Source organism: Crassostrea angulata, chromosome 3, assembly GCF_025612915.1.
Source record: "Crassostrea angulata isolate pt1a10 chromosome 3, ASM2561291v2, whole genome shotgun sequence".
In the NCBI taxonomy this organism is placed as follows: domain Eukaryota; kingdom Metazoa; phylum Mollusca; class Bivalvia; order Ostreida; family Ostreidae; genus Magallana; species Magallana angulata.
In genome coordinates this window covers 40,143,253-40,166,834 of record NC_069113.1, presented here as the reverse complement: position 1 = coordinate 40,166,834, position 23,582 = coordinate 40,143,253, and the positions used below count along the sequence as shown (strand labels likewise).

Sequence of the window (23,582 nt, the reverse complement as noted above, 5' to 3'; positions counted from 1 at the left end):
TATAGGGTACCCCTATTGTACGGATAACTCTTCCTACAGTTTTCAAGATAGAAAGTTATTGTTTTACAGATCAATTGAACATATACCAAGGATGTGCATAATACCGTAATTTGTCGAATATAATGCGCACTTTTTTCTAGAAAATTTCTTTGCGAGTAAGGGGTGCGTTTTATACACCCCAATGAACTTTTGATACTGTTTTAAACAGGTAAACCATTGGCTATCGTAGTTCAGTGCATAACATGTTTGGTACAATATAAGAGCTGATAACCATCCTAGTTTACAGTCCATAAACCTAATTTACATTCGATAAAATGTGAGACATATTTTCATTTTAAGGTGGTATGGGACACTTCCACGTTGTGACGTATTGTTTATCGAAATAAACAATAAAATGAATTATATAAGTTGTTTCTTTCCCGATATTGTCACCTAACAGCGTAGCGCAGTGGGTTAGAAGGTTTACTACAAATCTGTAAGTCATGAGTTCGAATCCCGCTCGGGGTTTTACAATTTTTACCTCTCCAAATACTTTTAAAAGCTATTTTTTTTTTTTGGTTAAATATTGTAAAATTTGAAAATTCTACACCGGTGAAAGTATACTTTAATCTACATTAAAATATCGACAGATGCCCCATACCACCTTAATGAATTTGGCATGCCGTATAACGTTTCTGTATTTTTATGTACATGTAGTTTACAGTTGTTAAATAATATGTCAACTTTTAAATAAAAAAAAAAAACGATCGTGTCGATGATACAGGAACAAAATTGTCTGTACTTTTGATCGTACTCGATGTTTTGCTGTTGTGGAATTTAGTTTCAAAGTAAATAGTGCATTTCCAATACTAAATCTTAAATTTTGTCACTAAAAATCTTCGTAATATCACTGTAATATGTTTACAAAACGAAAGCTGTTATTTAATTTCGTTCATTGTAAATCGAATTTACACAGTTTGCAGCCTTAATTAAATGTCTGTTTTCAGTATTAATCACAGTGTGCACTCAGTTTTCAATTGACTTCACATTCGATAAACCTAATTTTACGGTGAAACCATATTTAGCTTTTATGATGAGCAAGTAAAGAAAATAATTTTGTTCATAGAAAGAGGAAATGTTTATAAAGAAAAATTAGTTTTCCTATATCATCGCAGTGTCAAACAGCGACTTAAAAATTGACATTATTATATGAAAAAAAAAATGCGTAGGAGTTACTCTTTATCCATCGGAATCCATTTCTATTTGTCTAAGTATGGAGGGTCTTTAAGAAAGCATTTAAAGTTACAAGTATATTGATATTGTTGGTGTGATTTTTTTTTTTTACACAAGAAACACTTTCCCAACTCCTCCCAAAGTTAATATAAAAGCAATATGTTATAATTTTATCATCAGAATAAAGTTTTTTTTCTACTTTTAAGAGGAATTGTTGGGCGTGGCCATTTTTAGGGTATATTTTCTTCCTTTAGACAAAGATATATATTGGAAAATGTCAAAATTTATTAAAGCTAAAAACATTAATACAAAATAATAGTAACGTCCAAAATGTCATATGTAGATCTATAAGATTATGGCAGAATTGATGGTTAATTTGTTGACCGCCCAGCTTCCTTAGGGAGTATTTAGCAATCCTTATTTGCTCATGATGACAACAATTTGAATTTGTTTCAATCGGTTTCTATACACTGTACATGTATAGCTTTTCCAATAAAAATAAGACTGACAGGCTTATAAACCATGATGTTTTTGTCATTGTAGTAATCAATTAAAATTACACATTACAAATTTCCGACACGAAAATTGCTTTGATGAGTAAAATGAATTTAACGTTATAAATTTTTTGTATGAACATTCATTTGAATAACTCTCAGCTATATGAGTAATATTTAAAAACTCTGTATATTACATGCACCTTTTATTCTTTCAAATATTTCATTAAAACATAGACGGGTAGCCGCTAAAATTTACCTGTCAATGGGTGTACTCAAGGGTGCATAAGGTAACGATCGGGCGTGGAGATATGTGCCTACATAGGGATGGGGCAAAATGAAAAGTTTTCTCCCCGAAGTATTCAGTCATAAAGTTGATGTAAAGCCGCCCATCTCATTGAATATCGCGCTCTCCTTTTTATCATTTTAAATATTTGTCTTGTATCTATTCCAAAGTAGTTGTGGGAGGACTTTCATTCATAAACTCTGTCATCGTCTCTATGAACCGGTTCTTTTAACTGTAAAATAAACAAACACATTACTTTGCGTGCATGCATATTTTATTTTCTGACAACGGAAATGTTTTATGCTAATTATAAAATGTAAAAAAATATATATAAGGGTCATTATCAAAATATGCAGACTTTTGAAAAATGTAAAGCATGAGAAAATTATTGCTGAAAAAATTACTTTGATCGCAAAAAACACATTTAACAAACAATGAAGTATAACATCTAAAAATTTGCAAACATTGGAATCTACCATTTAGCTGATAATTAGACTAAAATGTAATGAACTGTAAAAATTTGGTCAGTGGTGTAACAGGCATATAGTATAGTAAAACATTCTTAAATAAAATAAAATAATTCTTTTAAAATGATGGACATAAAGTTTATATCAACAAACTTCATTTAAAGTTATCAGAATTAGATAACAGAAAATATTTGACACATTTACATAGTGACCAACATAACATTTGAGACAAAGTCTTGATGATACTCAACAAATTTTTAATTTGAGCATTAAAAAGAACACAACTGGATTTTTCTTTTAATGGAGCATAAAAAAGACATTACTATAAATGCACTGGTGTTTTCAAATATACATGTATCATTGCCAGTTAAATTTATTTGGAGAAAAATGTACATGTTACACCACTGATTATTATGTTTTACCACTGACTTAAAGTTACACCAATGACCTAGCGATAATAAATAAGAGATAAGCGCATTAAATTTTGTAAAATAAACTAATCTCTATTTTTGATTGCATTTAAAACATGATAAATTTGATCTTAAATAAAAGTTTTCGTACCTCATTCTTTCATAATCTGAAGAGAGATACACTGTTACACCACTTATAATCAGTGTTACACCACTGACACAAAAACGGCATGTAGATGTTTTTTTACACGAATTCACTCATTCTTTGATGTTATATTTCATACTATTGGCATCCACACACTTTTATCTACCTTGTATCGAGTTCGAACTTTCTTTGGCTCATCAATCTCACAAACAACATCGTCAATACTATACCAGCTCATATCAATCATACATTTTGGATAATAATATTGAAATTTCTCCAATTTTCTCCAAAATCTATGCATACAACTCGTATTCACTTCCTCTTTGTTTATATATGTTTCTTGAAGCTCAGCTAGCATTTGTTACCTTTAAGAATTTGAAAGATTTTAGTATAACATAATAGGGAATGTGAAATGTCAGTGGAATAACATATCTTATAATACACTATAAGTCATTAAAAAGTTTGATTTTTTAATAAAAATAAAATGTGGATAATTTCATTTTTTTATTAGAATAAATTTGTTTTTACTTTTATCTTTTAATCAAGTATTTAAATGAGTAAAACATAATTAGAGCATACAAAATGTCAATGGTGTTTCAAATAATGTCAATGGTGTAACAGGTCCCATTTTCCAGATTAAGAAAACACAATTGCAATTAAATAGTCAAGCTTTCTTTATTGTGACAGTGTCTAACTTGTAAAATTGATAAATAACAATTGTTCAAAATGCTCAAAATATAAATGAAATGGAAGGAAAAGTAAAATAATTAAATAATGTCATGTGGTGTAACAGTTTTTTCAGTGGTGTAACAACAATTTTTGGTTACACCACTGATCGTTATACCACTGATGTATCCATAGTAAATGTAGCAGTATGACCCAAGAGAACAGATACTACACAAAGCTACATAGCCTATGTTATAATGTGATAAACATTCATCATTTATGTGAAAAACTTTTTTGTTCTTTCATATTAGAAAACCTTAAATAGCACGTTATCCCACTGACACAGTTTACATTGTATTTTTCGGAGTATACTAACATTTTCTGCCATATTTTCTATCACAATGATGTCATCACTGATACATTTATCTTTTTAGTAGCAGGGAATGATGTCACTATGATGTGGGGGATTCCAACTGTAGTACAATATTATTTACTTGATGTATTTTAAGATATTTTTATATAATTTGCCTTGTAACACCAATGACAAAAATTTTTTGTACAAGCATATATCTCATCAAATTCATTGTTTTTAAAAGAGAACTTGTTAAGAAGCATAGCAGAAATTAAAATATGAATGTTGTTTTGAAAATTAACGGTGATTTTTGGAATAAAACATCAATATTATTGAAGATATTGTAGGGTAAAGACGTTAGAAAAATTTAATGACAACATAAATTCACTGAAATCTCATAACAAATAATATTTTTTTTATACTTTAAGCAGTAAAATTGTCGATTAATTTGTTCATCAATATAGGTTTAAGTTTCTAAAATCCAATGGTACTGTATATATTCCCCAGAACATTATTTTTCCCCCTTTAAATTGACACTGACACAAAAGGCTGCATATTTTGAGAATGACCCATAAAGCGCTACGGTGTAGTAATTTGCAAAGCAAACTGCATTTAGATTAAGCATGTTGACGTAGAAGCACATAAATTTCTGATCAAAAATAATTTGTCTGTGAGTTAGTGATGTTGTAATATATAAAAACCAATCATCACTGTTGGAACCACAGAAAAACTTGAAATTCAGGTCTATAGTCACGTGATTTAGAACTAAAATATTACCTGTCTCACCTGAGCATTCCAAACCCCTCACAACAGCTTTTCCATCACATATTGCCAACGGCGCGGGACCTTATTCCCATATCGACCAAATCAATCAAGATTTCCCGTTTATTACTTCACTTCTCGAGGTGTAGTATTATTCGTTTGTGGACAGAAAGGTGTGACTTCATTAATTAAGAGAATTTGAGAAAAACATGGGAAGACTTTTCGGATCGGCCGGTATGCCCATGATGGCATGCATCGCTCTTCTTATTGGAGCCATATTCCAGATTCTGGGCTTTGCCGCGCCTTACTGGGCCTTTGATGGTACCTATGATGTGGGCCTATGGCGGGTGGCCCGCTGTAAAACTGGATACCACCTCGACTGTTACAGAGAGGACCACGTGGAGTACTTCACTTCAGGTTAGTAATTTAATTTATAATTAACAGATTAGATAATTATCCTGATTTTCCTATTTTTTCATTTGACCAGGAGAATCGATTTCGCAGGTGGCGTTGTCTTTTCGCTCATCATTCAGTTTGACGGAATCGCTCTGGCTGGTTATCCTATAATGTTAATGAAATTTCCTGCCAGAGATTTTAATTTCAGAGTCTTGCTGAGCCCATTGATGTTTCTTTTTATATGTATATGGTTGAAGAGGTGAAGATCCTTACGATCGACTTTCATTGATATTTCAAAGGTAGACTTGTTCATGATGGTTTTGATTTTGTTGTGGAGCGAACAAAATTGGATATTTTTAAAACGCAGTGGTTTTTTTAAAAAAGTGTTTGAACTTGGAACAAAACAGAAAGATTGCCACGAAGAATATACATATAGAATTATTTGAGGTTCTCAAAATAAGTCTGCATGGGACATTTATTTATTATGTAGCCTGCATCACAATACGTTTTGTACAAGTAACCACGTAGAGTATAATAATGATATACAAGTATATATATTTTTTACATATAAGATTTTCCATAATTCACTTGTGTAACTGATTGCATCATGTATTCTCCCCCTCTCCCCTTTTTTTTTTTGTTTGACGCAACTAATGACATGTATACATGTATAAATTTGATATTAGAATGGTTTTTCCCCCGCATCATAAATTTAATGAATTGACTAGTAGAAAAAGAAGTCCATTGCGTTTGCGATTTGATTTGGAAACTTGTAAGAGTATTACTATATAGTAAGGTCATTTTTAAGTTGAATAATAAAGAATAGTCACACCCACCTTCAGCCAGAATTATTCACGGTAACATTATGAAGACGGTTTCACCACCTACCCTCTCGACCCCCCCCCCCCCCCCCCCCCGCCAACAACACACACACATACATACATATATACACATATCTATGCTCACACAAAATGGTAATTCAAATATATGAAAAGTTACCAATTGGATAATACAGTAGTACGTGAATGTAAACATTAACTTCATGCATTAAACAAATTTTTAAACAATTCTTACCCCCCCCCCCCCGAAAAAAAACCTAATGTGAAGAAAACATTGCCTGGATAAAAATTGTATAAATAGATTTTTATTTATTGAACAACACAGAATCTGATTTTCTCTCTATGTTTATTGAGCTGTCAAACACTTGTTACCGCTGATTTCGCATGTTGATAATGGCTCCACCGAGTGATACAGTTGACGCAGTCAGATCTTATCCAAAACCCCATCGTGTCACCATGTTTTAATACATAAAAGCCCTCTTAACGGTCACATACCTCTCTCATAGCAACAGAAAAGATGACCGTCAGACTGATGGACTTTATAGTGACTTTTGAATGAGTCGCTGATTCCTTTTGAAGAACAATTAGTGCCGCTATCAAGATGGCGTTGTTCAATCCAATAAGTATGGTGGCGGATAATTTGGAAATTGACATTAAAAAGCAAAGTTAAGGCTCCAGAAAGAGTAAATTTTAGTATTTTATTTTGTTTCTTGATTTACAGGAACAATAAGCCTTAAATAGTTTTTGGGTCCTTGCATAATATTCAGGCAGACCATCTCCTGGCAATAAATGTTGTTCAATTTTAAACTTATTTAAAAGTTATCTAGAAATTTGGCTCTAAAGTATATTCTGACACCAGGTGTAAGGTAAATTTAAAACCTTGAGGGTTAAATAAAATCGCTGCATACATGTCTTGAGTTAAACGTACCGTAATGCATGTATTCGGCAAAAAAATTGAATAATAATTTCTTCTTTTTCACTTCAAATTTAAAGACCGAGGTTAGGTTATTACTATAAATCACCGGACTGGGGATATACAGTTTGTGTGTGATCACGCACACTACCGGTACATATAGTATTGCAACAGCCAATTTACCTAGGTGGGAGATGCACATTCCAAGACTAAAATCGTTTATAATTATTGGTTTTTCTGGCATGGTTTACGCAAAAAAAGACATCTTAAGTTTGGTAAAATTAACAAGTACAACTCATAATTCAAAGTGCTCCTTTGTGAAATGTTGAAACATTACACGGTTCATAAAACATCGCAACAATGCACAAACTGTAAACAAGTTTAGGTGCTGCATGCAGATGATAATGGCATTATGGCTTTAATGGAGTTTTTACGGGCGTATCATCTAGAACGTAATGTGAAATTGTAAGAGTTATAGAACTTTAAGCGGGAAGTTCAAAAGTACTACACATTACACCCCCCCCCCCAAAAAAAAAACCCCCAAAAACCAACCAAAAATATATGTAAAAAAACATTAAGGAAGTCGACAATGTTCTTGTTTAAAAAACATCAAGTTTTTTTTTTTTCAGACTGGTTGAAGGTGGTCCGGGCCTTTGAGAGTCTGGGGGTGATATTTATGGCACTGCCCCTGGTGATTATACCAGTGTACATGTATGTGTCCCTGGGACTGTACTACAGATTCATGATGACCAGCATGTGTGTGTCCTCCCTAATATCAGGTCAGTGTTCATTATCTTTACAGTTATAGTACTAGTAATTCTCTTTTAATAACATCATTTTTCGTTATTTTGATCATAATAATAACCGTACAGTCCACAGTAATGAGATTTATCAACACAGATAAAGTAACTACGATTTCAAACTATTGATTTTTTGACTTAAGGTGCTTGAATTTCCTTTTTGTGCAAAGCATCCGATGAATGTGCATTAGTTTTAAAAATTTGTTACAGAAAATGAAAAAAAGTTCATATCTATTTTATTTTTGAAAAGTGGCAAGCATACCCTACATCCACTTCAAAGTGGATGTAGGTTATGCCTGTCCTCTTCTTAAAAGAGAATATTTCAAATCATGCACACCGATTAAATCCCTTTAATAAATGACAGAATTTTGAAGATTATCTAATATGTATTTCTTATTTGTTCATTTTCCAGCCCTGAGCATCATCATAGGTGTGTCTGTCTACTCGGTGAACATCACCCTGAGTGACTGGGACGTCTCCTGGTGTCTGTTTGTCTGTATTGTGGCCTTTGTTGCCACCCTTATAGCCTTCCTCATCCTTGTTGTGGCCGCTTGCAGCAATTGTCCACCGGAACTTAAGCAGGTCATTGTGCCAGACCCCACAACAATCTACATCCATCCAACGAAACAACGATTTGTAATGATAGCTGATTATTCCTATCCAGCATAACTACGTGTAGAAGTGACCATGGTAACAGTGATCAGACTAGTAAATAAACTGGGTCCCTACCATTTATGTTCAATAAAATGAGGACCAGTCAAGACCCCACCAGTAAATAGTGACATAGGATGAGGATGCTGATATTTGATATTAATTGTCTGTGCAATAGTTTAGAGAAAAAGTAAATACTTTTTTTAAGAGTAAACAAAAATAAAACTAAGAGAAAATCTATCACACTCTGTGCCTAGAAGTGTGATGAAATGTGTATATTTCAAAGAATAAGCTACAAATCAACATTTTATTAATATATTTATTGACTAAACATAATATAAAATAAAATATGTTGTACAAATAAAAAATGAATTTTATGAGTGAAACAGTCTTTGATAAGGATATAATAGCCCAGTGTGAGTTGCCTTGTTCTAATACAGCTATAACCAAAGTATTACATGTCTGCCATCTGCTTCAGGAGAGCCTTGGGAACACTGCTGCTTAACACATCACCATTACAGTTCCATATCTTGTACTCAGCGGACAGATACTCATGTACTACAGAATTACCAAAATTAGAGAATGGAGATATCTTGTGAAAATATGTGTCTTCATCACTACATATTATTTACAATTAATGTGACATGATTAAAAGGGTGATGTAGACACATCCTTAAATTGTAAGAATATGGTCTCCTGAATCAGTAATTTTTATGTACCGTAAATGACACATTTTTATAGTATAAATGCAATAAACAAAAAGATAATTGTTATTACATTGTATTATTAAGTTTTACTTCTTAGTGTAAATATCAAAATCAGAATTTCAGAAATTGTGAACAATATGCAGCATTTAAAACCAGATTTTTGCAGAATTTGAAATTTTATCAAATTAGGCAATAAAGTGTTATTTTCGTACCTGTGTTGAGTTTGAATTTTGTGCTTGGCGAAACCTGAATGGATTTGGAGTCTATACAACATCCAGAGTGAGTGAAGTCAGGGATCTTGAAAAACAGCTGTCAACATAGAATATAATGATTAAAAATTGAAAAATGGTTCAGGCAGATTATTTCATGGAAAATTGACAGGTAAATTAAGTATACATGTTTTTACCTGTGCATAAGCATTCTGGTCCGTACAAAATGGGTCATCAAAGGAGCTTGGAGATTTGGCATCTGTGAACACAACAGTAGCTTCCAAGTTTGCATTCAAGGATTTAGGGAACTTCTGACCTTGAAAAAAAAACAATTTGCCCTTAAAAAGACATTTGAAATTAAAAGCACTTTCTTTTTGGGGTATAGTATTGATGATTTTATGAAAAATACATATTTCATACATGTACATATAAACTGTAATGTATGTCACAAACATACTGCACATACATGATTATAAAATGTCAGTTTAGATGAGTTTCTAAATAAGAGGATTTGGTGTTAATATACTTTGGCAATTATATGTGCCTGGTATGATTATAATACCTATGTTCCAAACAAGAATTCTTTTATCAGGAGAAATTAAGGTGTTGCCCTGACTGACAGAAGAATCCTGGGCAGAAATTATACCCCTGAAAAAAAAGAGAAAAGTTCCAACATTGTCCCATACATGCATATAACTGACAATTGAATCAGGAGGGAGAAATACAAATGGCCCAGCTAGGCCCCACCATCACCAACTTTCTACAAGTCAATAGTCAGCTTCAAGTCTGAGATTTTACCTCAAATGTATGCACTTTTCTTTTGAGGATTTGAGTTGAGGACTGAGTTGAGAGATTTGAAAATTTTGGTGATGGTGGGGCCAGACCACTAGTCATTACTGGCATTTCTCCCATTCTGTTACACTATATAAATAGTGCCTGTTTTGGAGGGTAACTGTTGAAATTGACACCCCGAGAAAGCCATTGTCAACCAACGCGAAGCGGAGGTTGACAATGGAATTCGAGGGGTGTCAATTTCAACAGTTACCCTCCAAAACAGGCACTATTTATTTAATTATACTGAATGTCTTAATTTTAGAGAAAGTTTTACTGCTTTTATATAAAAATGACATAAATTTTACGGCTAACCGTACGCGCATAATTTACGCGCATGAAACAATTCATTGTGTTACCCGTTGCCAAGTGCGTTGCTAATGCTGAGGGTGATAGAACGGATTATCAACTGCATCTAAGCCAATCAGATTTCAGTATTTAACATGAAAGTATAATAAAATCAAAAGTCAGCTGCATCATTGAAAAGTTTGCAATAATCTAAAATTCAGGTGGTGAATAAACTAAAGATTTGACTTAAACCAGAGAATATCCTTCACAATATAATACAATATTCACAAATGTGAACATTCAATCTAAGCTAGTTTTTTGTGTAATCAATGTCCCATACATGCACACCTTACTTTTTCAAGTATAAAAACATTTTTCATCATTTACCTGTTGTGGAATGGTATCTGCATCTCACAGTACTCAAACGCATTCTTGACCTTGTCACTCAGTGTCAGCTGAATCGTCAGAGAGGCCCGGTTATCTGTCATCTAAGTCCATGGAAAAAGTATAAAAATAATATTATAAAGGGAGAAAACTGCTCTTGCCATTCTAGATCTGAGAATCCTTATTTGCATAAAACATGGTAAAGGGTAAATTAAATTCATAAATCAAAAGACAATACTGTAAACCAAGTATTATCTGGGTGTAATAAATATTGGGAAGGTATGCCAGGAACTTTGTACACAGATGAATCTTTTGTTTGTGGACATGGACTGTTTATCTCTGTATGAAATATATAAAATGACCAGTTGTTTGCAGAAACTACCGTAATTGTTGTGGATCAGTTCTAAACCAAAGAATGACAAGAAAATAACATGGATAATACTCAGTTTACAGTAAAGGATTAAAACATAAGGTGAGTTATGTCTTCATTGAGGAGAAGTAGAGATGCTGATGTTGCAGTATATAAATAGTGTTACCTTCATATCATACACGGCCTTAATGGGAGGTCCCTTTAGCCCTGATGCAGTGTAATGGCAGAGGGTGAACATTTCTGTGGGTGGGGTGAATCGAATCCTTCTGGGTGCTGCTTTGGTCTCCCCTGCATCATGCATAAAATATTTGATTCCAAAAGTCACTTGTTTATCAATTCATGTTTAAAGGCCCAAAATGTTCTATTTTTAGGTTATACCATTCACATGAACATAATTGTTTTGTCAAAGAAGTCTCTCCTCAAAGTGGATTTATTTGATGGGTAGGTATAAATAGAATTTGACAGCAGAGTGAGTAGACTCACCTCTTTGAAGCATGGAGCAGTCAGCGCTTTGAACACAGGGGTGGATCAGAAGATTGTCCATAGGAATGGCGGACTCAGGAGAGTTATAGGACAGGTTGATTGTTACGTCTGAGAGCGCCACCTCTAGGTCCGACTTACATGATACTGACCCATACAGGTCGAAGGTGTCCGCTGTGTTTTCCTTGTTAAACTGTCAATGACAAAATAATGTATAGATAATATACAGGATAACATGATTCAAGAATGCCTCCTGTAGATTTTTAGATTTGCATTGAATAAAATGGTCATGATTCTTTAATTACAACTGCATGAATAAAGCCCATAAAGTCTGCTTCTTATTCAGATAACAGTTTTATTGAATTCAGACAGAAAATAACATTATTATTAGATGATTATTTTAAAAAAATTAATAATAAATTGTGAACATGAACCAAGGTTCAAAGGTAACATTCAATTGTCAAGGAATGTCATGTTTATCAACATTAGGTCCTTTACTGTTCTAAACATACGAAGCTTTACTGGAGCACAAGGAGCGTACCTGGATAGCTCTGATGTTTTCTGTAAGGGCCAGATAGAGAATATTTTTTCCTTTGTGGAGAACAGGTTTCCAAGAAGGTTGCTGTAAGTATGAAAATAATTTTAGCATTAAAATCCACTTCCAAAACCCCTCATTTTTTGCATACTTAATAATGTTTAACTAATGATTTTTCTGTTATAACAACATCATTTCATACTGATTTGTTTCTCACTTTCTGAGCTCTGGGGAGGTAGCTAGGTTTGTTAGACATTTTAGCCATCACAGTATCACAATTGACATCAGATATTCTTCCGAATGGAGCTGCTGTGTTCAGGTATAGATGCAAGTCTCCACTCCTTTGTGCGACCTAGTAATTTTAATTCAATTACTTCTATGCAATTGGTGTAAAAAAAAAACCCCACCTATCTAGTATTGTTACTATGTTTTCTTTAATATTATCTTGCATATGGTATGAGCTACCTCAGAAGGTGGGCATTGCCTTAGAAAGTCCGTCAATCCACAGAGTAGGGAAAATCCAAGAGAAACACCAGGTCTGGAGAAAAGACAACTTAACTATTCATAGATGAATGAAACATCACTAAGAATGCTGTTTTTAAAGAAGCTATTTCTTAAAAAATATTGCTGCACACAGAACAAAAGACAATTTAAAGCAAAGAAACAATGGCATACAAAAGATCTTCTCTCACAAAGTTTTATCAAATTGACTAAAACCCTGTGTGAACACTTACATCTGTATGAGATCTGGTCGACTTGTGGTCAGGTTATCAGGGACCAAGGGTAGACAGCAAAATAGCAGGCCCCTCTAATGATACAGGGAAAATAAGAGGAAAATAAATTCATGAACAAGAAATTCATGTCCAAACTATGAAATTTGTCTCCTGCTGGCATTCCTCAGCATGAATATGAGAACCAGAAATGTATCTTTAATATATGGGTGTAGTAGTTGGGGCTATATGGAATGTGGATATCAGCCTGGGTAGCTCAGTGGTAGAGCTCCTGACTAGAGTTGCATATGTAATAAATGTACAAACATATAAAATCGTGTGAAGGTTTGTTGTGTGAGCAATGAGGAAATGTGTATATGCTCATGAAAAAAATGGTTGTTTCCTTATGATTGATCTTTTTGAAGCCAGCAATAGAGGATGTTATACCTGCTCCACCACCACAACCGGCCATACTGTTCCCGCGGGCGTGGTCACCTCAAACACCGGCTTCCTCTCCACCTTCTGACAAGTGTCTCGTGATTGTATGAACTACAATGAAATTTGATGTAATATCATGACAATCAAAATAATCTTCAACTGTGAGAATGTGTTGGACAGTATGAATGAATGAGAGAGAGAGAGAGAGAGAGAGAGAGAGAGAGAGAGAGAGAGAGAGAGAGAGAGAGAGAGAGAGAGAGAAAGACCTTTTCTTCATCCTTGAATCCTAGCTCAAAAAGAAGTCCATTGGAAAATTCAGTTGGACTTGGCAAGGATATATACGCCTCCCCATTTGCTGATTTGACTTTCTTTTCGATAAGTGGAAAATACCTGTTACATACATTAAATTGTCTTTAATTTATTATGATACATTAATCTGTTGCCATGGTTGAGTTAAGTTATATACATTTTATAAGTTAATGTCACATCTAGAACTTAAAAATTAACACACATTGATCATGATATTTTGGGGACTCTGCTTATATTTCAACACAGTCTGCATCTGGTTCATTGCAAAGGAGTACTGTATAATGCATACTGTGGAACCATTAAAATTCGTAGGTGCTAATTTTCGTGGATTGCTTAAATTGTACATGTTCGCGGGGACGTCATTTTGTGTATTCTCTGCCAATACAGTCAACAAAAGAAAATATGACTTTAACCCTACTTTATTAATTTGCTGAGGATGTTAATTCGTTGATGAGAGGTACCCACGAATTCGACAAAAATTAATTCACCGCGAAATCTAATGATTCCACAGATATCTCAGCTTAGTTGAGATTATATGTATTGCACAGAGCTATATAAATTCTCAGCATATGGTTTTCTATATAGCTGTCATTTACTGTTTTGAGATATAAAAATATCTTATCAAGAGTAAATAAGACTGTTATCATTTATTCTACATAAGAGCCTAGACAGTCTTCAGGTAAATATTTATGAAGATTATATATATACTTATTGAGGAATACGCCCCCTTTCATGGTAAACATTGGTTTGATAATTAAAGGCAATGGTTGCAGTAATAAGACACAATACCTTGTAAAAATTATGTTATCTTGCAAGAGATCAGCAGTACTTTGACGAACTATTGGAACAATCCATAATGCTCGAATGCTCATGTCAACGACTATTTCGAAAGTAGTATCACGCGGTGGGTTACGAAGGGAAATTGCTGATGACGCATACTTTCGTTTTCACATTTGCCAAAAATAAAAAGAATACATTTTTATCCCATATAATTTTAATGAAATTGTTATTGGAATAAATATTCTTTTGTTTTGATGTTTCAATCCATTTTCTAAGGTTGCATATATATGAATGAAAACAAATTTCATGCTCGAGGAGTTCCGAGTCAACTTGTTTAGGCAAGCAACGAGGAGGTTATTTCGCAGTGCAGTCCCAGGAAGTTTTATCTCTGCATACGTGACAACAGCCATGGAGAGGACGACACGTTAGCCTTGGGGAGTAGAAATGCCGAAAAAGGAGGATTTGTCGAAGCCCTCCGGCCCTGACCCAGGGGGTGAGGGGGATACAGAACTCAGGAACAGAAAACAAGGTCGACAGAAACAGAAAAAGGACAATAAAACAACTACAGCGGAAAATGGCCAGGAAGTTGCAAGTGCTGAACAAACACAGGCCCCGGCACAGCAGCAACAGCAACCCATGCCACAACAAATGCCCTACCCGCAACCTGACGTTATTTATATTCCAGCCAATAGGGTAATATTTGCCATACCCAAATGGATTTGTTACCCAGTTCTGGTGATTATGGCCATTGGCTTTGTTATCCTGGGTGGGTTCATTGGAGACAGGGTATGGAAGTACTACTATGGCATCATCCCATGGGATTCTGAGTCCGGATTGAAGAATGTCATCGGGGATGCAGGGGTGGACTTTTTCCGCCAGTATGACCGAGACATGGACGGAAAGCTGTCCCTGGAGGAGTATGAAGCAATGTACTACAGGCTGATAGGAGACGGGGTTAATGTAAGGACACATGTCTCATTGCAATAATTTTAACTGAGAAATAACGATTAACAAATTACTATGTTAATATACATATATACCGATGTATATGGTATTCAAATTTAATCAATCCTTGTCAATTCCGTTTAAAATTTTAGATTGAATTAAGGCTATAAAAAATATACCCGGTAATGTAAAATTTTAGATTGAATTAAGGCTATAAAAAATATACCCGGTAATGTAAAACTGACATCATTATATGACAGTTATGAATTTAATAGCTACCTTTTAAAATCTGCCATTTGGTTTAATCTGTTTATGTTCATTATATATGTTACTGTATACTGCTTTATATGTTTTATGCACCAGTCTTCATTTAATAACAAATAAACATCTAATAATTTGCAGTTGTCCATCTAATATTGTGTATATGTGCAGTTTAAACCAGTTTTATGCAATGCCATGTATTATTTGACTTTTAGATAACAGCAAATGTTCAGTATACCCAACTTATTGATGAAGACGACGAAGTTCTAACTGCTAGAGCTAGCTTCAAACCTCTCCTCCTAGAGACCATGACAAAAGACTTCAACGAATCGGTATAAAGCTACATTATATATATAAAGTACTGATAATACAGTTAGTCCGTTTAAATGGAAAGAGCATTTGTAATGACACTATGCTGTGATTTAAACATGATTTGTTTTTTTGTCAATCTGTTGTTTGAGTTTCCATGCAACAGCTGTTGCGTTTTATTGGTATATTTAGATTTGTGGCCAACAGGATCTGTTGGTGTCAATTTCAGTTTTTTTACTTTCACCCTGCTCATGTTTCACTTTTATGGTTTGTTTGTTCAGTCCTTTTGATGCAACATCTTGCTGTATGAATTTTACATAACATGTAACAGTATTTTTTTAATCAAAGTACTGAAGTACTGGTGGGCATTGATTTCATTGTGATTTTACTAATATATTTCAAAATCAACAAAATGTAATTTCGCATTGCAAGTTGTTTCTTAGGTTTATTTGCATTTTTTCTAACATGAATTCTTGGGCTTTTTAAACACAAACTCTGAGCAATAGACGGAAAAACCCATATGAATCATTTTGTGTAATATTTAAAAATACCGGTAGAATAAGATAAGGTTTGCATTTATGTTTTATTTTTAGGAATTCTGCCAACGTAACACACCATTTTGTTAACTATGCTGTAGTTTAAATTTATTTTCATATAAAATACAGATGATTTTGCCGGACCCATTTTACAACTACAAAAGGTCAAAGTTCATGATTTCAAACTGTCATTTTGATGAACTGTAAATAATTTCATGAAAATACGGTATATACATTTTATATGTGACTAGTATGAGGGTTATTTATGCTTAACATGTTTGAAAATAATTTCACTATTAAATAATGAGATTGAAGTGACATGAACGATATGTATTTTTCATGCTCCTTAGTTCCTGTCCGACTCTATGGACTCCTTGATTGGTCTGAAAAAATGGACGTCTCTCACTCAAGAGTGGAACAACTATGGGGCCAAACATTTTAAACAGGCCTTCTTCCCAGAAGACAAACAGCTCCTTGAGAAAGTAGGCGAAGTATATGACATCTACAAGATGGACGAGGGAATTTTTGCTATGTTTGACGTGCAAATGAAATCCAGCAACCGCTATAATCCTCCTAAGGTGGAGGATAGAGTGGTCCTCATCCATCGATTGTTGACCATGTTTCATCCTCGCCCCTTCCTCAGGACCAGGTTTGCTCCTCAAGGGGCCAAGGCCACTATAAGAGCATTCAATGACAAATATGTTGACATAGTCTTCAGGTAACTGCCTTACTGTGTATACAATTTTAATATATAATTTTAAAAGGAAATCAATAGTTTTGAGGGGAGGGTAGGGTCAGGGGATAGCAGATAGCAGGAATAATACCTCAAATATAAAATATTTTTTCCTGGTTAACAATTTATTTATCTTTGAAAAAAAATTTTGTGTTCTCATAATTGATCATTTTACTTGATTGAAAAAAACCATAATTGCTAACATATGTTTTTCTCAAACTGTTGTAGGATTCATGCAGAATTTCAACTGAATGATCCGCCATATTACCCATTTTGGTTCACACCAGCTCAATTCAAGGGCAATCTGATAATCTCACGAGATGGCTCCCATATTGAGTACTTCCATATGTATGTTCCCACCGACAAACGTCTCAATATTGGTATGTTTATTATAGCAATTTCGAAAATTTTCACACAAGTAAACTCAATATTTAGAACATTGAGTTCTAGTGAAGCTAATACTATACATTTATATCATGTGGAAAAATAAGTGCTCTTAACATTTTGTCAAAGTTAAGGAAAAGATATTCAAAATTCCAACCAGCTTGTAGACAGCACGTTTTATTGTTTTAAATATTTAATAATCATTTATCCTACAAATACATCTAAAAAGTTTGAAATCCATTCTTGACCAGTACATATTCATGTGCCAGTATTTTTCTAACTTGAGAGTTGTGTGCTTTAGATATGGAATGGCTGAATGGTCCAGAGACTGATGAAAATATGGAGGTCGACATTGGGTTTATCCCTCAGATGGAGATCCAAATCACCAGTCCATCCAAAAAAGTCCCCAAAGACCTCCAAGAGAAAGAGCTTCCAGAGGATAAGAACATGGCAAAGAATGTCCAGAACATGAAGTGGAAGAAGGAGATATCCATGTATGATGCGGAGAGGACTCTAGAAATAGCCTTCTATCCATTTAAAAAGGTAAGATACATGTACATCAAACCACTATTTTTGACTATGTGGTCTGATTTATGTTTTGTAGGTTTTCATATTATTAATAATCTTTTAACATGTATATGCCAGTTTAATAATGTTCTTTGTTAGAAAGAGCTACAACATGTAGAATGCTATTTGATTGCACCTTTATAAAACTTAAAGTAAATGATAAAATGCAAGAAATGTTCATTGCTTATTGCAAACACAAGATATGCATAAACATGGGAAAAATAATATTTAAAAAATCCCCCAATTAGGATGTTAAGTGCTATTTTTTACTCTTCCTACTTACTACTGCAGATAGTGTATTACAACTTCACGGACGCATTTGAAGTCGCCAAGAAAGAGAACCGCCTGGTGCACCACATCTTACTTTGGGGTGCGCTGGACGATCAGAGTTGCTGAGGTTCAGGGCGTACTCTGAGGGAAACAGCCCTCGAGAGTACGCCCGTACTGGCTCTCCTCAACGAGAGCTTTGTCAGCAGCTGGTCACTCGTGGCTGATTTGAAGGTGAGTGCTCAATTGATGACAGTTTCATTTTGTTTAGTGAAGCTGTATATGTTATGAAGAGGTTATTAAGTGACTTTGTGTCCATAGAATTATAGAATTTAGCTTCAATTAGCAAATTAATGTGATTGATTATATATGATTTAAATTCTGTACTCTTTGAATGTTATTTAATGATTTTCTATCATCAAGAGTTTAAATTCTAACAAACAAAAAATTTCCAGTTTTCTTTTGCTCCTATGCAGAAGTTGGACAAAGACACATCTCTTGTAGTAACAGTTGAAGAATGAGCTTTCATCAGATTGTACTTGCCAATGTGGCGTGACTATTTTGTTGTTCTTAAAAATATAAACCATCTTTTCAGGAACTTGAAAAAGATTCTCATCAGCCCGAGTACAGCAAGGTGGCGAGCCACTTCCTGGAGAACTATAAGTTCCCGGTGATGATGATGGTGGCTCTACCTAATGGCACCATCCTCCACAAGGTCAACGCCAACGAGTTCATGGATGAAGGAGCAGATGGCGACGATGAGCCCTCCCTCTTCAGCTCCCTGGCGGGGACCTTTGGGTAAGCCACTGCAGGGGGAAGGTCATTAAAGTATTAGTTCAGGTTTACAGTGGGTACCTTTGGGTAAGTCATCGCAAGGGGGGAGTCATTAGAATAATTAACTAGGGTTTATGGCGGGGACTTTTTGGTAAACCACAGTAAGGGAAATTCTTTTTTTGTTAGCTATGGTTATCGACAGGCACCTTCTGGTAAACCAAAGCAAGGGGGAAGTTAAGCCACAGCAAGTAGGCAGTCATTATAAACGGGTGAAATAAATTCAAAATATAGTAAAAATGAAGAGTTGTAAAAATACCAGGTTTTGTTTTAAAAAAAAAATATTTTCATTTGAATTCAAGATATTTTGGTTATCATTCCAGCTTGGCAATCTTTTTCATTTCCATGTTAATAAATTTTATCTATGCAAGTTTCAATCATCATTCACCAAATTGTCATTAACCCACAAGTGACTTGAATCAATATATCTCTCTATCATCAGAATTGTAGTTTGCAGTAATACATTTATCATAGTTTTTATGCATTTAAAAAGCAAGTCCATGAAGGTCAAATGTATAACTATGATACATGGGCTTCAATACATTTTCTACCTTACTGCCATCACCATTCAGCTTGAGTAGAGAAAATGTATAAACTTTTACTTTCTTTTTTCCAAGCAGAAAGGCAGAAATTTTCACATTATACTTTTACTAAAATTGTTTGTTTTAAATAATATTCATACTATGTTGTTGAAAGGAGCTGATATATAGCAATTTAGATAAGACATACTAACTCATACCTTGTTTTTAAAAGTTGTGTGAAATACTGTACAGATTCTTCACCGTTGCTGATCATTATCAGCCTTTATTTTTCGAATTTTAAAAATATAACTTATTTTTTTTATGGTAAACAAAATGAAAGGTGAGTTCTGTGCAGTATTTGTTCATTTCAAACAAAATAACTAACTTTTTTTCCCAAACAACAGGAAATTCTGCAGTCACTTTGGTGTGGTCGACGAAACTTTACAATTATAAACCTATAACCATGAAAATTTTAAGAAATTCTATCTGTGTTTATGAAAATATGGTTTATTTGTGTGTTTGCCTCCCTAACCATTGAGTTAGACTGCATGTATTTTGGGACTTTGTTCACTTTCTTGGAATATGCATGGGTTTATCTCTCCTTTGTTTACTTTATAAGTAATGGGATTTCAGCTGTTCCAAATGCAATGCATGAACCCTTAAACTTTGTCATTATAAATGTGGAATGAACTTAATTTCAGCTGTCCTTTTAATGTTTAGGGTAGGGGTGGGGAAATGGAAAAGATCACGTAATTAAAACGATAAGGCAAAAAAAAAGAAAGAAAATTTTAAAGTCTGTTTATGTGAAAATTAAAATGTTAATTTGAGGGAATACATTCAAATACTATATTTTTATTGATCGAGATACTTATATGGAGAATATAAGATGAGGATGGTGAATGATAAATTGCATACCGGTATAAAGTGGTACCCAGAAGTACCAATGATTAATTATTTGGGGGAGTCTAGATAATGGAGCATAAAAAAGAATGCAATTTTTACAGGGAGTTCATGGAAAAAGTCAATCCTAAGCCCAAGAGAATAACTGCCTCTAGTAGATTAGCAGGCCCACAAGGGGACATGATGTGCCCCAGGTTAAAACAAGATCTGGAGAAATTTAAGGCGGATGGGTATGTATAGACCTTGTAGTGGTGATCTAACTTCTTGTGTGACTATGTGTAGCTCGGATTTCCCAACATTTTACTCTCACAATTCTTTTCTGTTTACTTCCACCATCACTGTTGTGGTTTGTGAAATTATCTGTTTGAACACCAAAAATGTTTCTATTTAATCAAAGAAACTTAAAAAAATTTAGTTTTATCTAACCAAAGAAAGTTACAGATTTTAAAATTAGTTTCATTTTAATTGATATAACTTGTCTGTTCTGACACAAAACTCTATCACTCCCAAAGCTGTAATTAAGTTTGAAAGATTAAATTTTTTGTGCCTTTTCTTTTGATCAACCAACTTGGATTCACACTTTTCTTTATATTAAAAAATGTATTACTGGGTGCTATTTACTGGATTTCCCTTAACCAACTTCTGTCTCTGTTAATCTTGTTTAATGTTGTGTTTATTTCTCGATGAAAATAGATATTGTGTCTTTCAATCAAATATGTATCAAATAATTAAGAGTGTTTTCTTGCAACTTTTTGAACTTATTTTCCACAGATTGCACAAATATTTAGCACACGTCAATGGGTGGCTTATGGTTTTGGGTTTTCTATCATTTAAAAAAAAAGTTACCAGTACCGGTATATGGCTTTGGTGATAAAAAAAAAAGAATCCTTATAACAAAAATTCAACATTTTTTTTTCATCTAATTCTGAGTTTTTATTTTTTTTCTTAACAGGTTCGATGGCCCTCAAGAGTACCATTACATGAAATTTCTGCAGCATGCCATTCAGAAATCAGCTCCTTTCATGCCCGATGCTTTTTTTAGAAATGTGTAAAAGATAGAACAATTTACTGATCAATCTTGTGCGATTTTTGTTGTTGTAGATTTGAAGACCCTCATACCTATCATTACCATGCGTTTCTGAAGGAAGGAATTAAACGCTCCGCGGATTATCTGCAGACATCCTCTGGATAATGGATGAATTACATCTCATTATTTGTATTTTAATGGGACCATTAATTCTTTTCTTTTTTTGAATGCAAATGTATTTTTATTTTGTTGCAATATTCTATTGATTATATTTACAATCAATACATGTGTAATGCATTATAATGCATTTTCTGTTTATTATTGGTGTCTATGCAATGATCTGGCATCAACTTATTTTTCTTTCATATAAAAATATAAATATGAAATGGGATAATATATAATTACTATGTATGGTTCTGATATGGACAGGGTTTTCTATTCATATGACATCACATTATTACATGACATTGATCTGTATAATTCCTTATGATATACATCATGGCCAAAAAATGAAATCCATAGTTTATGACATGCCAATGAATACAGTATATTTCTTTGTTTTGACAATATCTTTATTGTGTATATGTTGCGTTTTCTGCTTCCTTTTTTTATAAATAGTTATTTATTCCATAAACATAATTTTAAGATTAGAGACTCTTTATACACCTGTTTTGCAGCTTTCTTTTCTAACTTGTGATTTCCTAGGCATATTTTCTTTTGAAGTTTTATTTTTTTTAAGGGTACTTGTATAATTTGGGTATTATTTTTGTGGCCTTTAAAAGTTTCATATAGGATTGTATCTCATATTTTAATTTTAAAAAAAATATTCTGGGAATCCCAATTAGATGTATTGTTTATTTATCATTTTTATTAATGTCTTGATTTTGTCATGAAAATCAATTACCAGTAATTAATACATGTATAATTTAAGTTTATCAATACCACAGGTATATGCATTGTACATGATATCATTATTGAATGAAGAGAGAACATGTGGAAAGATTGTTCAGGGGTGTCTGTTTTGTTCTGGGATGAATTAAGCTGGCTTTGTCCATAATGATGACTCTGTCTAAAAGTACTCTGTACTTGGCATAGTTGGAGGAGTGACAAAGGGCAGACAATTCATCTTTGAACAGAATAGCCTCTTCTGGTCTTTGATAAAAAAGATATAATTTTTTTATGAGTACTAGGTATATATCATTGTGTGATTTGCAGGCATAATCAAGTTTGACATATGACTGATTACATTTATTATACATTTTCTTTTGCTTGGTTTTTATTATACTAAATAAAAATATTGATAAAAAACAAGTTTTTACTTTTTTTCCTTTTTAAAATGAGAGACAAATGTCTTTCGAGGAAATAAAGATAAATTGAATGGTTAATGAATCATTTTAACTGTTATTCGGGATTTGATTGAAAAGTTAATTTGTTAATCAATTTTTTTAATGTGCAATATGAAATAATTTAATTTTGGTTGTAACGCACTTTCTGATTGGCTAAAAATTTTTTTAGATATTTTTTAGATATTTATTTTATATCGTATAAAGAATGTTGCCTACGTCATAGTAAGGCTAACGTCAAAAACATATCAATACGCCTGACGTTACGTTTGAATTTTGTACAATTTTACGTCATTTTAAAGGTCAAATGACCGTTTTTATCTACAATGATGAGTAAAAAAATTAAATTTTATGCAATGAATTCAATATTTATTTGTTTTATACGATATAAAATGGTTTGAAACAGTTTACGCTTTTTTATAAACTTATAAACCGCTTCGCGGTTTATAAAGCGTAAACTGTCCCATATCGTATAAAACAAATAAATATTGAATTCATTCATTAAACAAAACACAATTTACAGA

General features: G+C 33.4%; 3 protein-coding genes across 4 annotated transcripts; 2 read left to right on the top strand and 1 right to left on the bottom strand.

Moving 5' to 3' along the window:
* Positions 1–4,655: 4,655 nt before the first annotated feature.
* Positions 4,656–8,560, top strand: LOC128176014 (uncharacterized). Its single transcript, XM_052841985.1, has 3 exons — positions 4,656–5,211; positions 7,572–7,721; positions 8,155–8,560. The coding sequence occupies exons 1-3, from the start codon at positions 5,004–5,006 to the stop codon at positions 8,409–8,411; spliced, it is 615 nt and encodes a 204-aa protein (XP_052697945.1). The 5' UTR covers positions 4,656–5,003; the 3' UTR covers positions 8,412–8,560.
* Positions 8,561–8,698: 138 nt separating this feature from the next.
* On the bottom strand, positions 8,699–14,597 carry LOC128176008 (AP-5 complex subunit mu-1-like). Its single transcript, XM_052841975.1, has 14 exons — positions 14,444–14,597; positions 13,612–13,735; positions 13,355–13,456; positions 12,932–13,005; positions 12,663–12,735; positions 12,415–12,549; positions 12,204–12,284; positions 11,666–11,855; positions 11,349–11,470; positions 10,816–10,916; positions 9,872–9,957; positions 9,507–9,625; positions 9,313–9,409; positions 8,699–8,951 (listed from the first exon to the last, which is right to left on the bottom strand). Exons 1-14 carry the CDS (start codon positions 14,524–14,526, stop codon positions 8,848–8,850), a joined length of 1,491 nt encoding a protein of 496 aa, XP_052697935.1. The 5' UTR covers positions 14,527–14,597; the 3' UTR covers positions 8,699–8,847.
* Positions 14,598–14,751: 154 nt separating this feature from the next.
* On the top strand, positions 14,752–23,026 carry LOC128176005 (selenoprotein N-like). 2 transcript variants are annotated; one of them, XM_052841970.1, is made up of 9 exons: positions 14,753–15,394; positions 15,856–15,972; positions 16,836–17,203; positions 17,447–17,598; positions 17,904–18,145; positions 18,461–18,670; positions 19,032–19,234; positions 20,793–20,918; positions 21,641–23,026. In XM_052841970.1, exons 1-9 carry the CDS (start codon positions 14,879–14,881, stop codon positions 21,738–21,740), a joined length of 2,034 nt encoding a protein of 677 aa, XP_052697930.1. In that variant the 5' UTR covers positions 14,753–14,878; the 3' UTR covers positions 21,741–23,026. The 2 variants fall into 2 exon arrangements, with proteins under 2 accessions (XP_052697931.1, XP_052697930.1); XM_052841971.1 differs by lacking the exon at positions 20,793–20,918 and having other exon boundaries at positions 14,752–15,394; positions 21,790–23,026.
* The last annotated feature ends 556 nt before the right edge of the window (positions 23,027–23,582 follow it).

Excerpts from the sequence above, each read along its gene's own strand:
- LOC128176014 (XM_052841985.1), top strand. The coding sequence starts at position 5,004 with ATGGGAAGACTTTTCGGATCGGCCGGTATGCCCATGATGGCATGCATC. Across the intron at positions 5,212-7,571 it reads CGTGGAGTACTTCACTTCAG|ACTGGTTGAAGGTGGTCCGG; the intron begins GTTAGTAATTTA and ends TTTTTTTTTCAG. Across the intron at positions 7,722-8,154 it reads TGTGTCCTCCCTAATATCAG|CCCTGAGCATCATCATAGGT; the intron begins GTCAGTGTTCAT and ends TTCATTTTCCAG.
- LOC128176008 (XM_052841975.1), bottom strand. The coding sequence starts at position 14,526 with ATGAGCATTCGAGCATTATGGATTGTTCCAATAGTTCGTCAAAGTACT. Across the intron at positions 13,006-13,354 it reads CGGTTGTGGTGGTGGAGCAG|AGGGGCCTGCTATTTTGCTG; the intron begins GTATAACATCCT and ends CTGTATCATTAG. Across the intron at positions 11,856-12,203 it reads AAAACATCAGAGCTATCCAG|TTTAACAAGGAAAACACAGC; the intron begins GTACGCTCCTTG and ends TGTCATTGACAG.